The following is a 17,856-nucleotide window of genomic DNA, read 5'->3' on the forward strand; positions in this document are numbered from 1 at the left end:
GTGCATGCTAGAGATTGAGACTCGAATCCAGATGATGGCAGGGAAGGTGGGAAGGCAATGGCAAAAATTTACCAAAAGTAAAGAGCAAGTGATTTGATTAGGACTCTCGATCTAAATGATAAATAGAGAAACGCGTCTTATGTTATACTGCACTCCCTGCAAACCTCCGCCCTGTGAAATTTTCAGGGAAATTTGAGCAATTCAACTGCGGAAACACTGATCGATTTTCCAACCCATCACATACAGTTCACGAAACCAATATGAAATACTGATTCATCTGTATTTATTAACTAACTAATAATTTAGAGTATACGTTTACTCAGCATCTTATAATCCTCCCATCCACACTTTTAGAGAATCATTCAGAGGACAATGAAAGCCCAAGATATCTACGTTCTCGTCATGATCGATTGCGATTATGTGGCAAAAACAAGCTCTCACAAAAACGCCCCCATGTTCTCCTTCCTTCCGGGTTTACACCTCTTAAGAAGCCAGCCAATCCAGCCTCCCTTATTTACAAATTTGCGAAATCATTTATAACCGAGACGCCTTTTCGCTAAATGCAGATCAATTGATGCCAAAGGAAAAAAGCAAAGTAGAAAATATAAAGAGGAAAGAAAGAATATTGTTCTTCAATTCTATTAAGAGAACGAAGGCTTGGGTCTGGGTTTGAAATTGAGTTTAATGGTTGGTTTTTTGGGTACTGCCGGCGCATCAGCAGGAGTGGGAGGTATCTGCGAAAGATTTTGTGCCGAATCCGGTAAAGGTTTTCGGCCTTCGGGGAGAGGTTTTCGAATAGCTGCTGAGCCCGTAACCGAAGTGGTTGACTTCTTGAAGTTGGAAGATGTATGGGTTGAAGAACTGGATGAGGTAGAAAGGGCAGGACTAGCCCTAACCGGTTGTGCGGATGAAGGTCTTGGGGAAGGTCTCGGAGACGGTCGTTTTGGGTTCGAAGTGGATTGGGATGAAGGATGGGATGATAGTGAAGCTTTTGTCGCAGGATTGGGGGTTGACGCAAGAATATCTTTTAACTTGGATGGAGAAATCCTGAGTCTAACCATCTTTCTCTGTTTCTTCTCCTTGTGTAGCGAGTTTGGAATTTCATAATGCTTTCTATCTTTATGTAACGAGCTAGAACCCTCATATGGTTTCTTGTCCTTGTGCAAAGAATTGGAACTCTCAGCAATATCAGGTGGAAGAGGTCGTTTTGGTGGTTTCATATCACCGGATGAACTAGAAAATTTAAGTGAACCAGAAGATTTCGATGTGCCTGAGGAAGGGTGCGTAGAACTAGAATATTTCGATGCACTTGAAGAACTTGGAGGAGGCTTAAAAAGTCCAGATGATGATGCCGAGGAACCTGAAAACTTAGGATTTGTGGATGCTGATCCTGAAGAAGTTGAAGGTTTGGGAATTCCGGATGATGATGATGCTGATGATGATGATGATGCTGAGCTAGAATGCTTAGGGACCCCAGAAGATGATGTGCCTATTTTAAGCCCACCAGATGAGTTGCCAAACTTAAGACCGGACGAATTATTAAGCTTGATAGCAGATGGTGACCCAAGCTTTATGGCAGATGATGGGGTGCCAAGTTTAATAGAAGATGAATTGTTGAGCTTGAGAGCAGATGAACTACCAATTTTCAACTTGAGTGGTAGCGATGGTCTTTCTACCGTTGGCACTTGGACTGGTTGAGCGACGGTGGAGGATTCTACTGGTGGATGAGGCGTAGCAACAGTGGCTGGTTTGATTTTGCGAACGTTAGTCCGAACTTTGTTGGTGTGTTTGAAGACCAATCGACCCTATGTATGATTAGCACAAAGAACATCAGTAAAAGAATCATGTAACATACCTTGCCACGATGCTCGACTTTCCAATAACGAGGTAACCTTAGCTTCAAGGTCAAAGACTCCTTGGGGTAACAGAACATTGTGCAGAGTTGAAGAAAATCCATTTGTTCTGCCACTGTGATAACGGGAGAGAGAACAGCTTTCCACAAGGCATTTTTCAAGTCAGTATTCCCCCCGACTTCCAACTTGAGAGAAGCTAGTGCGCCGATCACGTTACTGCGCTCTGCTTGTTCCTGACGTGCAGACGTGGAAGCTTCTTCGATAATCAAGCCATCCTTCGCTACAGGAGCGGCAACTCGTTTGTTTTTGTATTCGCCAAGTCCGAGGACTCCCAGTCCATAATAGAACACCTTTGTCAGCTCCTTTCGGACCCAGGGTGATGGATCTGTGCTCGCAGCAGTCACAAGTAAACATGCTACAGCAGTGCTCTTCAAAAATCCAAGGTCGGCAAGTGCCCAAGCAGCCTTAATTCGCACACGTTGAGCACTGCCGTCATGAAAGTACTGAGCAAAGTCGAGTGCATCCACTTGTATCACCCCAGCGTTCATCAACTTCAGCTTACACTCTATGGCTGTGATTGTGTAGATATTTTGGTAAGAATCTATCCACTCATCCATCCTACTATATCTGTCAAGCTCATCCAAAATAAGCTTTCGGTAATCTGGATCTTCTTTCTTATCTCCTCCATCTTCTTCAGCGTCGTCAAGCTGAAGCACGTCATTATTGACGCCCTTCGCACCAGGAATCAAAGAGTCTGCCAATGACTTTAAAATGTTCGCAATCTTGAAACTGTCTGAGTAGGGATTGTTGCCGTTGTCGTTGAAGCGAAGAACGTCAAAAATGAAACGTCGCGCGGTTGAGGGGCAAGTAGAATCGTACATGCTTCTGATCCTTGACACTGCCTCAACAATGGCGCATTCAATCCAGTATGCTTGCTTGTCAGAAAAGTCGTTTGCCTTGGGCGTTTTTCCACCTGGAAAATAAAAGAATTCAAGGTAAGCTTTTTCGAGATGCTTAAGGCCTATCCATTTTACATCCTTCTCTACTGCATGCTTAGCAAGAGATTTTGCAGCCATTGCTCGAATGCCATAGAAATAACGCCTGTCCATTAACGTTCGAATCAGGAACGTAGCAACGAGTGGATGAGGAGGAGCATTATCAAGGTATGCCATAGATTCATATTGAGCCGAGATATCGCGATCTTGTTGAAGCTGGGAAACATACATGTATGCTTCCATGCCAGTGAACTTCTTATCGCAAATCCATTCAAAGTCGGCGTCAACACGGATCCACTCGTATGATTCAGCTTCCATCTTCGCTTCTGTGATCGGGTCCCAATCTCGCAAACCCCACTCTTGCATATCTTGCGGTGACTGCAGTACATCCCCTAAACAATAAATGAGAGCGTCATCATGATTTTCGAGACCATCTATAGCGGTTCCTGCATTTGCACGTTCCTTCATACGCCGATTACGCTTGAGGCGCTTGTACTTTGTATTATACGGAATTTCAATCCTTGATGTCTTCTCTCTGATCATAACGATATGTTCATAGGGTGTACCATCAGCCTCATGAATTCGAATTGTCAACGGTCCGGTGAATGTACTTTGTGTTTTTGGTTGACTGACTCCACCATCCAACTCCTTGAAAGCCCTGTAAAAGCCATCCTTGTGCAATTTAGGTTCTGTCTCCAGGTGTGCCTGAGTTTGTGTAATTGTCATTTCAACACATAATCTCTTCTTGTTGAACTTTTGGGTGATAGTAAAGTGTGGACATCCTGAGCCATGAACCCATTGAGCGAAAAAGGAGTCGGTATCTCTATACTTGGTGATTTTCTCACAACTTTTGCGGAATCCTTCTGTCGATATTGTAGAATCGGTGCCTCCATTAGCATTTGCGTTCACAATCATCTTGGAAATGACTCTTGATATACCAGTGCCTCCTTGAGCTTTCGCAATACGCTTGTCCAAAATGAAAAGAACCAGAGGAGCTTTTAATTCCATGAAATCTCGGAAATCATCACATACACCCACAATCTCACCAAGGGCTTGCAGGGACGGTCGGTCAATGTCCAACTTGACAAGTCGTTCTGTATTTAGTTTTTGACGGAACATGAATTCGTTATTTCCACAAAGATTTTTCATGAAAGTGTTTGTCATGAAATGAGAAATGCCGGCAATGAGCCATCTATCAGAACGACGGTCTGGCACAATACCAACGCCAACGTATTGGCTAGCAATGGCGTGAACCAGTTTTCTGACAATATCCATCTCTGGATCGATGATATCTTCCGGGAATAGAAGTCGATTACTGCAAATGGATAGAGATGCGGTGTGTTCCGTGTCATTTACCTGATCATCAACAAAGACAAATTTTGACTCTGAAAATGGGAAACTGCCCAAACTAAGTACAAAGTGATCAATGGCATGAGCCAATGGTGCACAAGTATTCCTCAATTCTTCTGACCTTCTGGGGAGGCAATAGCCATATATTGCAGTTGACTGACCTTGCCCAAGTCGTTCTTCATCTTCTCCCTCTCTATATTCTGACAAATCGACTTGTTCAAAAGGACCAATAGAGAAACCTACATGTGTTGCAGCTATATCAGAAGTGCATTGAAATGATACAATCTTCTTAGAACTATCATCCAAATCAATCACTTCATCGACTTGTTCACCAGAACAGATCACTGCCATCTCAAGTAGCTTCTCTTCGTCGTTGAGGAAGACTTCATCAATGTCTGTCTTCTGAGAACCTGCACTTATGTGCCCTGATTTGTGGTTCTGGATGTTGGGTCGTCGCTTGAGTGCATCTCCAAGGGTTCTTGAACACTTGATGGAAATATCCCACGAACATCTCATCGCTGAATCATCAACACAGGGGAAGATACAGCACGCCACACCTCGCTCTATAGAATGTTTGGTATAAACATGAGGGAATCTCACATCCCCCTCTTCAACTCCTACGAATTGTAGGCCATCTCGAATTTGTGTAGTAACGAAAGGAATAGTAACAGTCAAAGGCTTGAATCTAGATGCCTGTTCTGCAGCCGTCTTGACGGCATAAACAGGGAGAGGGGCCGAACCTCCCTCAAGCGCAACTGATGAGTTGCGGGCTGCAGCGACACCACCACCACGTTGAGTGATCGGTGTTGCTGCTTTTTCCGAGAACGGATCGATTTCTTCAATTTTCACACTATCCGGTAGCTCGATCTCTATCGTACCTTCTAGCTTGTTGTCCGAAGTCATGAACTTCACTCTTTCGCTTTGCATCTTATGCGATTCTGCATCCCATGAATAATACTCGGGAACTTCCAATTTCTTGTGAGGATCTTCGTACGAGAAAGACGCAACCCGACCATTCACCAAAACCTCTCTCTGTGGTATAGAGCATTGTCGTGCATGTATGTGTATGGTCTGAAGTTCTTTTGTCTGTGGAAGAATTTCAATGTGGGTTTTACCCCGCAAACTCTTCGTCGAAAAATCAATTTCAAGCTCGACCTTTTGATGTACTACTATGAAGCCATAATCCGCAGGATCTTCCTTCACGGTTGGCGCACCTTCACGGCCGTCGTGATTCAGTAATAACGCAGGCATTTCGAAAGTATCTTATCGGTGTCGCCACGTATCTTATGGTGGGTTCAATTTCTCTGGTTTGATTTGAACAAAGCGCACTACTAATGTGTGATTTATGCGACTAGAACTTGCGCTGGCTGGTCTCCCGAAGGCGAGAGCCAGCAAGACTTGAGGCCGTGCCGAACCAAACTACCTCCACGTATACTATCCTCGCTATGCCTTATTGGTATACCCTTGGTGTGTTATGAACAAGTCGCAATGATGCGGCACAGAAGCAAAGGGCGTCGTCGTTCGCGGGATGGTGAGAATGGCAAATTGTGGCTTGTAAGATTGTCGATTAGGTAGTCGAGGCTGTACTTCTGAAAGAGAAAAGTTGGTCTGCGAAGATCGTGGCCGTAAGATTTCAGTAGGAAAATTGGTAGAAAGTTACAAGCCCTAAGAGGGGTGTTAGAAAGAAAGTGAATGTTATGATAATTATTAAACTCTAGGTAGTGTGTAGCTATCGTGTCCCACCAATGACGAAGGTATCAAACTCTAGCTTGTACGCGCATAAGAAATTTTGGCGAAGAAAAGTTGCGACGATGTGCGCAAGCAATTCCTAGAGGTAAAATACGGTGATATCGAAATCGTACGGACGTGAAAACGGCTGTCGCAGCTGTTGCGCATCGCCTTGGTATTATGTATGAGGGTGTTGAGGAACGCGAGGCTGAGGGTGCCGCGGTAGCTTTGACGCGCTAGGCGATGCACAGAAGCGTACACGCGGCCCCGCTTATTCTTAGCATATCACATTTCGGACAGTGATTGTCACCTGATACACCATTTTACCCAAGTCAACAACAGCTTGTATTCTTTTCCTACAACCAATCGAGACATTAATTTATAGTCTGATGAATCAAGGATCGGGCTCTAACATTATCACGGTGGGTTAAACACCAGTCATCGTTGATATTTGTATTGGTGGATGAATATGTTGCCATGTTCAACTGTCCTCCCGATTCGAGTTTCCAATGACATAGCCTGCAGTGCAGGAAGATGTGTTCTAGAACCATACTCTTCGGTTCTACCCCAAGACCAATGTGAATACAAAGGACGCTTCATTTATGCAATGAATCCAAGTCGATGAGGGGAGAGAGGAGAGGATAGGGAGAGCAGGGTGGCGAATACAAAAGGGGAGTGGAAACCAGAGCAGATGACTGAATGAGGTGAGAACAGAGGAGTACCAAAGCCCCAGCACAGGTAGTCTTTGTATGACCTTGAATAAAAATATTTCTCAATGCTCAAATCCCAATATCATCCGAACCAAGACGTCTGAAACCACCGGCAACCCCCAGGCTGTTACAGCAGAAAGCTTATTTTCCAGTATCTAAGTCGACTTGGACACCAAGGAACGATTCATATAGTTGCTGAGAAGGTTGGCTCTTTAATCTACGAAGCTATGGCTATGCAAACCATTGATCGACACTGCTGAAAACTAGAGCGCAATCGAGCATCATTCCGTGCAGTCTTCCATCTCAATTGTCCTCTTGCAAGAATATTATTCCCACGAGCACAAGATACGTTTTGATGATAGGAGAAGCCCCCTTTCCTCCCCCTTTTAGTTTGTACATGACAAGCGCCATGACGATATATCGCCATGCGCTTGTGAATAGTTCTGGTTGAATGACCGCGGACGGATTACCAAGACGTCGATGAAAACGAAATAGCCCTCTGCCAAAATACGTACGGTGGTTCGATTTTAGCGTGTGTAGGTGTAAATGCTAGTGGTGTGTACTGCGTTGGACGTACTGTCCAGATTATATAAATGCGTGTTACCCTTAACCACTTGTACCCATAATGATGAAATGCCGAGCGATAATACAACAATTACAAGTGAATCTTCAAAAATTGAATTGAATGGAACAATTGCATTCTATTACAGCAAATTGTTCCAAATCTGCTGAATCTTTTTATTGTCAAGATATAACCCAAACAATAGAAAAAAGATCATTTTCGCGATCAATAGAAAATTTATTTTCTGCCGTGCAATAATAACATTGTACCTTCCCTGCGCGCGTGAAGAAGTCCCCAAAGTTGAACTGGTCGCTTGCTATTGCCCGTACCATATTGGACATTACACCTCCAGACACTAACTGATATTTAATTGAACTTACGTTGGATTCTATCTTCAATCAAATAATATGATCTGCGAACATCACACTCTTCAATGTCTTTAAACAGAAGAACTACAAGAAAATCCGAAGCTCTTACAAGTTCATCTGGAAACACAATCGCGATGGCTCCAGGCGTCAACCACAACCATGGATCGTACACACACACATACTCGCAGTCCAATATGAATGGCAGAAAACGGGCACGAGAATCTGCTGATAGCGACGATCATCTATTATCCAAAGCGAAGAAATCAAAGCTCGCCATCGAGATACCAGCTCCAAAATTAAAATCGCTTCCACCAAGAAAACGATCAGGCGTCATCAAGTCGAACGCGAATCCCGACTCTGCGAACTCCGTGCAACATCCACAAATAGCAACAACAGCAGATGTACGAACAGCACATCCATCATCCCAGAATTCACAACAACAACAACAACCACCTCCTACAAAACACCAGAACAAAGTTGCCAATGGCATCAAACACGAGCTGGATAGGTTACAGGACAAGCTTTTACAGGCGGACAAGGCCGATTTGAAGGATGAAAGGCGGAAGCTTCGATCTCAAGAAGGGACAAAATTCAAAAGTGAATTGTCTGCATATTTCCCAGAGTACGATGAAGTCATTGGAAATGTTCCCAAGGAAGAACGTGAGTTTTTTCTTCAATGTGAAAATTGGTGCAGCTACAGTCTGACTCCTTTCCAGATTTCTTAGATGTCGATACGCCAATCATTATAATCGATAGCTCCAAGCCTTCTTTCAAACCTCTGCGTGCCTCCAAGAAGAAGGAACCAAACAACGAATATGCGGTGAAAGAATACCCATCCTCTCTCTTCACCAATCTTCATGGCACATACAAAGTGGACTTTTCCGAATTTACTCCTATGGACTGCGATGAGGACCCTCTATCTGAGGAGCACTTTAAGACACTCCACAAACGGCCAGAACGCCAAGAAAAAGCTGTGCGAAATGCAGACAAAAGCCGAGCTCAACATGAGAGAGATTCAGTCATTCGACTGATGGAAGGACTACAAGGGCCGGACTGGCTGAAGACCCTCGGAGTTAGCGGCATTACTGAGGGTAGGAAGAAGGAGTTCGAATCAGCACGTCAATACTTCATCAAAGGGTGCGAGTCGATCCTTGAAAAATTCCGGATCTGGAAGGATGATGAGAAGCAAAGAAAGTTGAAGAAAGAGCGCGCCGTAGCCGAAGCACAAGCAAGAGCTGAGGCAGAATCACAAGCAGGCGAGGACTCAGATGATGATCTCGAAAGTAACGGTGATCCTCCTGACCTTAGCGATATCGATGCCTCCGCAGCAAGACAATTGCACGATGAGGCAATTGCCAGTTCTACTCCTCGACCAAAGGCTAGAACAAACTCTATACTTGCCGGTACACCTGCTGTTGAGAAGGAATTTAAATCATTCTTCGCAAAGCCATATTTGCGCGAAGCCGCACTTGGAAAGCACAGGCGTAGTGGTAGAACTGTCGCCGCCTGGGGACATCCTGTTCCTGAACTTCCAGAAGTAGCTGAATTCGATTTGCCGGAGGAATTTCTTGATGAGGAAACATTAAAAACTCATGCGAGAAAGAAGAGAAGAGACAGGAGAATTGCAAAAGATTGAATATGCAGGTCCAGGCGAATATAGGGCTGGGGAGTATGGGAGAAATGTCAATTTGAAAGTGCTTCAGTTGACTTGGGATGTACAATATGGTGGGTTGGGTATGCATGACCATGGAAAATTGGTCCTGGGGAGTTATATTTGTTGACCTTTGCTAAAATTACTTGTATAACTTGTACACTACTATGGAACTAATGGAAGGCAAGGTTGTGTTAGATGAATACTATATTATTGTCTCCGAGATTCTGAATCCTTTCTATATTTGTAATCTGACTTTTTAACCGTGAGACTTGAGTGTACGGGCATAATTGGCGTGATCTATTATTTGAACTGCAGTCGCTATCGCAAATCTGATGCTGCTACTGCTTGATTCCTACCAATTCGATTGATGATACATTATGGGATTCAATAGGGCAATATGGATTTTCAAGAGGTGTTTTGGATTCATACCAGCTACTATGTGAAGACGGGGATCGCAACGTGAGGTACGCGTGTATGGTTGGGGACTGAGATTCGTGCATAGAAGTTCTTTATGTTAGAAGATGGCGAGGTCATATATAGTCTATGGAATTTGAATGTTGTGGAATGAATGCTGAAATGCTGAAATGAGATATGTATGTGATGAGGGGGAATGGAGTGGGATGTAGGATGTGGGATGATGTATATTATGTTATGTTTTGGGGGAATGGTATGGTATGGTGAGTGTGTTTTGTGTGAGTAGAATCGTAGATCGGTGGATGGGTTGAGGTTGGAATGTGATGTGAAGATGGTAGATGGGGTTGGTGGGTTTGTTTGGTAGGTGGGTGGGAGGGAGAGAAGAAGGAGAAGGAGAAGGAGAAGGAGAAGGAAACCGATGTGAAAGTAAGACTTCACTATCATTTAGTACTGCACCTTGCTTAGTTTGTGAGTATATTTTTCTAGCCATTTTTATTGCGCATCAGAAGCGGCCTCGCATCTTTTTTGCGATAGCGTAGTAGAGTAAAGGGAAGTAAAGGAAGAGATCGAGACAAACCAGTCTAGAAGTAGAGAAAAATAAACGACTACTTGAGAATGGAATTGAGCTTCATATGCTGCACTCTGCGTTAGGTGTATAGTATTGGATGGACTATCGTAAAGTTGCTATGGCGGTGGTGCACCGTTGCAGTCCACTATTATGAGATTCTTACTGTCGAGAAACTTATGGATAACTCTCTAAGAAAGATGATGCGTAGCGATTTTATTGATGCCGTAGATCGAAGATGTTTGAATGAGAATATTTACTCAGCTCCATCTACAACAATCCGTACGATATCAACCATACAACATTCAGAAGAGATATATGATTGATGGCGTAAATTTGACAAGAATTCCAAATACATACCACCTGTTTGAACCATGGGTAGCTTTCTCCTGACATCCGAAGACTCGGAATCAAAGTCTTCGATCTTTCAGGCCAGTTACACCGTTCGTTCTATCATTATGAATTTTACTGTCGCCATACGGATTGAGATGGTAATGACACATTCCTCTTGGAATCAGAATTTGAGTATCTGGAGATGTTTTCCGCGCGGCTATGGTGCATAATTTGTGATGGTGGGGTTGAGAATATACTCAGTGCAAGCTAGTCTGGAGCTCTTGGCTGTGTTTACCCTTTTTCGTCTACGTATTCTGCACTCCAGATTCTACATGGTTCCTTGGGTATGGCTTCGGCAGTTGTTACTCATTCCTCCATAAAGTCAGATGAGTTGTTTGAATATCTCTTTTTGACATTTTGGTTTACCTTTTATTGCTCTTTTGAGCTTCAAGGTAAGTTGGCGGTTTTGCACAATCTTTCTTTGTAGATCTACTTGGTTGATATATGATACTCGATTCTCCATGGATCAACTGCCTTGCTCCAAGTCGGGGAGAGTAAGTGTCCCTGGAAAGCAAGTGTCCCTTTGAGGGAAGCACACTAAAATCACACCAAAATAGATAAATACCATTTGAGATATGAGGTTAATCCATGGAGAACCGGCTACTAGGCCAATGGTTGAAGAGCTCAGATGATGGACTTGACATTACATTCCCGACAGTCTTACACATTAGGTATTCACAGGTACGGATAATTGACCGGAGATCCTGGGTTGAGGAAGTACATATCATTCTTGAAAGTATGACGATAGTGCAAATTCGTTGTGACACCATGTGTGAGAAGAATTACCTAGGTATGCAAATTCTTTGGTCAAAAGGTACATATATTCGGCAACAAGCGTACTTTGACCTATTGGTGTCCTTCGTTGAGCAACAGCAACTGCAAGCCCTCGAAGTTCCTACCAACTCACCTAAACTTGCCACATCTCATGTATTTTTGCCACTGCTGAGAGATATAATGGTCACTCGATATCATTTATAGTAAAGACACGAAGACTCTCTGCACTGGTTGTTGCATAACAGACGTCATCTCTGTCCTTTTACCCCCCCTTACATTTCATAACCAAAGTCTCTACTTGTTTGGACAGCCTTGCTATTCCAGATTGGCCATAAAAGATTGAAACCTTCAAAAAATTTGAAGTTACTTAGAATCTTCAACAATGAATCATTGTATAATCATAGATTTTCAAGCATTGAGAGCTTTCACGTCTACATCCTCGTCGGCTTGAGAGCCGGAACAAGAGCAGCAACTCGGGCAAAGGATCCATCTGACTGTGAAGAATAACGATGCAAAGCTAGAAAATTCTTGGCTGAAGTTATCAGGCCAACTTTAGCCTCGAAAGCAAAAAGATCGTGAAGCGAAAGATAGGAGTAAATAGAAGAATCCTAGGCTTGCGTGGATCGTGGGCAATATTCGGGGTCTCGGAGGGTTGTCGTTGAGCCTCAGAAGACCACATGAAGCAAGCTAGAAAGTGCTACCGAAATATCAAATGATTGGTTCTCCGCCTTTCATTTTTAGGATAACAGGATGAGGATTAACAACTTGTTGTTTCTTGGCCAACGGATATGGGAGACCAAGCCCTCATAGAATTGATATTTTCTGTTGTGGCGCTGGTAACAATCATCATTGTATGTTCAACTGCGTATCTGCTTTGTAATTCTCTTGTTTGATCCAACGGAAGGGCAGGGTGGGCGATCAAACAGACGCATTGTTCCAGACTATGTACGAAATAATGTTATGAACTTATAAGACATACATGAGTGTTTAGCGCCATTCATTTCCGTGGCAAGCGGGAAGACAAAACCAATTCCTGAGAATGTGAAACGATACGGAAAAGGATCCTGGTGATCAATCGATAGTGTACAGAGTCTAATCAACACTTTCCTCACGCTTTCTTTTGGCTGATGAGATTATGGATTATGGATTCGACTTTTGAGAGAATTACTTTTCGTCACCGGAAAGTATAAATGAGATTGTCGATGTAACCCTGAGTATGGATGGAATGGAGTATGTGCCCTCGAGGTGCCGAGCCATCCCAAAATCAATATCACAAATGGACGGCCACCAGGGCCATATTTTTATTGATTCGCAAGCCTTTTGATATCCAGGATGTCAATGCAGATGCAGCACACGCACAACGACACCATGTCCGCAGATGTCGGCAAGGATTGCCGGGAACGAGCCTGTTTAAGATGGAGAAATCTTATGAATTCATGTGCTCGTACAGACAGACTCGAGACAGGGTAGCTTTGAGGGGGAGGGGGGTCGATTGCCCAGGAATGTGGTGGACTATTCGAATATCTTTCAAGTCCCAGCTATCTCGATCCAGTCGCTGGCAGTAGGTAGATATGAGATGGGCAAACAAGCAAGCAAGGTCTGTCTATCAATTGCAAGCCATAACCACTCTACTGTGTAGGATCATGGGAACGCATTGACTTTGGAACATGGAGAACGTTATAGACGTGAGCATTGTGAGACGAGATGAGGTCCCTGTCCATTTGTAGAGAGACTCAGAGGGACTAGCAGATTAGCAGACTCGAGAGACAACACGACTTCATTGACTTTCTGTAACTTGAACATCAGAATGAATGATTCATGACTAATAATTGCTTCTCGTACGTACAACAGAAGAACGAGAGAAAAGACGGAGAGGGGTCACACAAGCCGGGGCCTTTGTAACATCTTCGCTCCAAAAGTCCCTCGGTCCTCCTACAAACACTTTGTCTTCTTCTTCTTCTTTTTTTCTTTGTGGCTCTTCCTTTTTGCATTTCCCTCGAACATCTTTCTTGTCTTGATTCGTTCGTTCGTGAATATTGATTTCGAATATCCATTACCAAAAATACATTCTTTTCCTGGGCCTCAGCACTCCTCCACAAATCAAATATCAGCTGCTTTCGGGCGTCACCAAAGTCAACACCTCCCGCATATTTCTTAGCAGATATTCGGCATTCTGATATGACGAAAGCCGCACCAGACGGAACAAATAATCCATAAAGGATTATCCCAGGCGGAAGCAGGCTTCTGTTATAACCTTCCTTCTTCATATACTTGTTCATTTTTAGGTTTGTTGTCCATCAATTAACTTGCTCAATCGATAAACACCCTTGTCCAATGCAACCGTCCACAGGCGATACATGCAGCTGACGGAACGCACAGTAATACGGGTTTCGGAGAGCACAGATTAATCCGATACGATATTGATACATAAGTCAACCTACCCTCCCAGCTGCTCCCAGCGTTTGCAGCTGTAAACTGTAGAAATGGCTCCGAAATATTTGAAGGTTTCTACGGGCAGCACAGGCTCGAAGAGTCTTGCGACACCAACCGCGCACATGGCAACGACAACTGTGAAGGTTGGTGGCATGACATGCGGGGCGTGCACATCTGCGGTGGAATCAGGATTCGATGGTGTAGATGGCATTGGAAATGTATCAGTAAGCTTGGTTATGGAGAGAGCTGTAATTATTCACGACCCAGAGAGAATAACGGCCGAGAAAATACAAGAAATTATTGAGGATCGCGGTTTCGATGCGGAAGTACTGGCTACGGATTTACCATCTCCCATGTTCGATAGGGATGAATACATCGACGATACTGGCGATAATTCCGACCATGACGAGTCAAATAGTGCGCCCATAACTACTACAACGTTGGCCGTAGAGGGAATGACATGCGGGGCTTGCACTTCAGCAGTAGAGGGGGGATTCAAGGATATTCCGGGAGTGAAGACCTTCAGTATTTCATTACTATCAGAAAGGGCAGTGGTCGAGCACGACACCCAAATATTGACTGCGGAACAAATCGCAGAAATCATTGAGGATAGAGGGTTCGGGGCAACCATCGTCGAATCAAATACAGCTACCCCTCCTGCACGAACACGTAAGTCGCGCCGCGATAGCTCTTCGAAGAAAGAAAAGGTTGCTACAACTACTATTGCTATTGAGGGGATGACTTGCGGTGCATGCACATCCGCGGTTGAAGGTGGATTTAAGGATCTCGATGGCCTTGTGCAGTTCAATGTCAGTTTACTTGCAGAGCGGGCTGTAATTGTCCATGACCCCTCCAAACTATCTGCTGAGAAGATTGCCGAGATTATCGAAGATAGAGGGTTCGATGCCAAGATTATATCCACACAATTAGGTTCCAGTCAACAGTCGGCAGCCACCACATCACAGTTCAAGTTATTTGGAGTAGCATCGGCTGCTGATGCGACCGCTTTGGAAGCCAAACTTTTATCACTACCGGGTGTCAATTCTGTAACAATAAGTCTCGCCAAGAGTCGGTTGACTATTTCTCATCAACCAAATATTGCTGGGCTGCGAGCTCTCGTCGATCTCATCGAGGCTCAAGGCTACAATGCTTTGGTCGCTGATAATGACGACAACAACGCCCAACTCGAATCTCTTGCAAAGACCAGAGAGATAACCGAATGGCGTACCGCCTTCAAGACTTCCCTGAGCTTTGCTATTCCAGTCTTTGTAATCAGCATGGTGTTTCCGATGCTCATCCCGTTTTTGGATTTTGGAAGTTTTGTTGTCATCTTCCCGGGATTGTATCTTGGTGACATTATTTGTTTAATCCTCACGATACCCGTTCAATTCGGCATTGGAAAGCGTTTTTATGTTTCTGCATACAAGTCTATGAAGCATGGTTCACCTACGATGGATGTACTAGTTGTTCTTGGAACATCTGCTGCTTTCTTTTTCAGTGTTGCAGCTATGATCGTTTCTGTTCTTCTACCCCCCCACACTCGACCAAGCACTATCTTTGACACAAGCAGTATGCTTATTACCTTCATCACTCTGGGACGATTTCTTGAGAACCGAGCAAAAGGCCAGACCTCGAAAGCACTTTCTCGCCTCATGTCTTTGGCGCCTTCTATGGCAACCATCTATGCCGATCCAATTGCTGCAGAGAAAGCAGCCGAGGATTGGGATACCAAAGATTCTAAAGCCGATCAAGCTCAAGAAGGAAATGCTACAGAGGAAAAGGTCATCCCCACTGAACTTATACAAGTTGGCGACATTGTCATTTTACGACCCGGTGACAAGATTCCTGCTGATGGAACTGTCACTCGAGGAGAGACCTACGTGGACGAAAGTATGATTACCGGCGAGGCGATGCCAGTACTGAAAAAGAAGGGAAGTCTACTCATCGGTGGTACCGTCAATGGTGCTGGTAGAGTCGATTTCCGTGTTACACGTGCTGGTCGCGACACTCAGTTGAGTCAAATTGTAAAGTTGGTCCAGGATGCACAAACTACACGGGCACCAATTCAGCGACTAGCTGATACCATTGCCGGCTACTTTGTTCCATTCATTCTTTGCCTCGGGTTTCTTACATTCACCATTTGGATGGTTCTAAGCCATGTTCTTTCGCATCCGCCAAAGATTTTCGTGGATGAAAAGAGTGGTGGGAAATTCATGGTTTGTGTCAAACTTTGTATCTCGGTCATTGTTTTTGCCTGTCCATGCGCTTTAGGTCTTGCAACACCAACTGCTGTAATGGTAGGGACTGGCGTAGGTGCAGAAAACGGAATCTTGGTCAAAGGTGGTGCTGCTCTCGAGACGGCTACTAAGATTACACAAGTCGTCCTTGACAAAACTGGCACAATTACAGAGGGTAAAATGAGCGTTGCAAAGATCAATTTGGTTTCCTCATGGAAGAGTAATGAATCACGTAAGAAGCTATGGTGGACAATCGTTGGCCTTTCCGAAATGGGCAGTGAACATCCTATCGGTAAAGCTATTCTCGCTGCTGCCAAGGAAGAACTCAGAGTTGGCCCTGAAGGCACTATTGATGGGAGCATTGGCGATTTTGAAGCTGCCGTTGGTAATGGTATCAGCGCTTTAGTTGAGCCTGCTGTTAGCAACGAACGCACTCGTCACAGAATCTTAGTCGGAAATGTTCGCTACCTAACAAACAACAATGTATCTATACCCCAAGATGCGATCAAATCTTCCGAAGAAGCAAATGTCAAAGCTGCTGGATCCTCTAAAACTTCATCAGCTGGCACAACCAATATTTTCATTGCCATTGACGGATCTTATTCTGGTCACTTGTGTCTTGCGGACACCGTTAAGGATAGCGCTGTCGCAGCCATTGCCGCTCTTCATCGCATGGGCATCAAAACTGCAATTGTCACAGGCGATCAACTGCCAACCGCGCTTGCGGTTGCACGTATCGTTGGCATACCATCTGAAAATGTTCACGCTGGAGTCACCCCTGATCAAAAGCAGGATATTATTCGCAAGTTTCAATCTCGTGGAGAATGTGTTGCAATGGTAGGAGATGGAATCAATGATTCTCCTGCTCTCGCCACCGCAGATGTTGGCATTGCTATGGCCGGGGGTACTGATGTCGCTATGGAAGCAGCAGACATTGTTCTCATGAGACCAAATGATCTGATGGATATCCCCGCGTCAATTCAACTTGCCAGGTCAATCTTTAATCGCATTAAGCTTAATTTAGCTTGGGCATGCGGTTATAATATCGTTGGTCTTCCTTTTGCCATGGGCATCTTCCTTCCTTTCGGATTACATCTACACCCAATGGCAGCAGGTGCAGCAATGGCTTTCAGTAGTGTGAGTGTAGTAGGCAGTAGTTTGTTATTGAAGACTTGGAAAAGACCTAGGTGGATGGAAGATGCTTTGTTAGAAGAAAAGGGACAATTGAGAAAGAGGGGTCAAGGCTGGGGTTTCGGAGGCTGGAGTGGAAAGGTTACGGATGCTTATAGAGCTGTTATTGGAAGAGGCAGAAGTGATGAAGGGGGTTATGTTCCTTTGAATACTCTGGAACCGGTATAGTTTAAGTTGAATATTGAGTTGAATGGAAGAGCGCTGGGTTTAATTTGTTATTGCGAGATATCCTCTTTGGTGTTGGGGCGTTATTACGAGTTTGCCATCGAAACGAAATCGTTGACGAGCATTGGATGGCTGCAGCTATTTACTGGTTTGGTGTAGTAAAATTCTAGTTTCTTTCTTGGTCTAGGCCCAGATGTGTTGATTTGGCTTCTCTTATAATTTTCTGCACAAGATAAGATCCGAAGTGATATGATAATGTGACTATGATGAAGAAGGACGCTTCCCCATTCTCGTACACTCAAATACTTACCTAGCATGTAATGGATCGCCATGTAACCGTAACGCTACCTAAGAAAGCGAATTCTTCTCATTCACAGTCGTGATCAAGAAGTGTTTCGATCTCGACCTACATTTCACCATTTAGAAATAGGCAATGGTATCCGAGTTCTCACTTCGAGTAGAGT

General features: G+C 44.2%; 3 protein-coding genes across 3 annotated transcripts; 2 read left to right on the plus strand and 1 right to left on the minus strand.

Annotated features, from left to right (window-relative positions):
- Positions 1–15: 15 nt before the first annotated feature.
- On the minus strand, positions 16–6,122 carry Bctaf2. Its single transcript, XM_001550318.2, has 2 exons — positions 1,856–6,122; positions 16–1,805 (listed from the first exon to the last, which is right to left on the minus strand). The coding sequence occupies exons 1-2, from the start codon at positions 5,447–5,449 to the stop codon at positions 642–644; spliced, it is 4,758 nt and encodes a 1,585-aa protein (XP_001550368.1). The 5' UTR covers positions 5,450–6,122; the 3' UTR covers positions 16–641.
- A 105-nt stretch (positions 6,123–6,227) lies between these two features.
- BCIN_05g00230 (hypothetical protein) lies at positions 6,228–9,442 on the plus strand. The gene is made up of 2 exons (XM_024692775.1): positions 6,228–8,226; positions 8,283–9,442. The coding sequence occupies exons 1-2, from the start codon at positions 7,632–7,634 to the stop codon at positions 9,200–9,202; spliced, it is 1,515 nt and encodes a 504-aa protein (XP_024548556.1). The 5' UTR covers positions 6,228–7,631; the 3' UTR covers positions 9,203–9,442.
- Positions 9,443–11,324: 1,882 nt separating this feature from the next.
- Positions 11,325–17,708, plus strand: Bcccc2. Its single transcript, XM_024692776.1, has 2 exons — positions 11,325–13,651; positions 13,746–17,708. Exon 2 carries the CDS (start codon positions 13,850–13,852, stop codon positions 17,393–17,395), a length of 3,546 nt encoding a protein of 1,181 aa, XP_024548557.1. The 5' UTR covers positions 11,325–13,651; positions 13,746–13,849; the 3' UTR covers positions 17,396–17,708.
- Positions 17,709–17,856: the final 148 nt, after the last annotated feature.

Source organism: Botrytis cinerea, chromosome 5 (genome assembly GCF_000143535.2).
Source record: "Botrytis cinerea B05.10 chromosome 5, complete sequence".
NCBI lineage: Eukaryota > Fungi > Ascomycota > Leotiomycetes > Helotiales > Sclerotiniaceae > Botrytis > Botrytis cinerea.

What these genes read in the sequence shown, in the direction of transcription:
- Bctaf2 (XM_001550318.2), bottom strand. Translation starts at nt 5,449, where the DNA reads ATGCCTGCGTTATTACTGAATCACGACGGCCGTGAAGGTGCGCCAACC. An exon ending in AAGTCGAGCATCGTGGCAAG is followed by an intron (nt 1,806 to 1,855) that starts GTATGTTACATG and finishes AATCATACATAG; the next exon opens with GGTCGATTGGTCTTCAAACA.
- BCIN_05g00230 (XM_024692775.1), top strand. Translation starts at nt 7,632, where the DNA reads ATGTCTTTAAACAGAAGAACTACAAGAAAATCCGAAGCTCTTACAAGT. An exon ending in AAATGTTCCCAAGGAAGAAC is followed by an intron (nt 8,227 to 8,282) that starts GTGAGTTTTTTC and finishes ACTCCTTTCCAG; the next exon opens with ATTTCTTAGATGTCGATACG.
- Bcccc2 (XM_024692776.1), top strand. Translation starts at nt 13,850, where the DNA reads ATGGCTCCGAAATATTTGAAGGTTTCTACGGGCAGCACAGGCTCGAAG.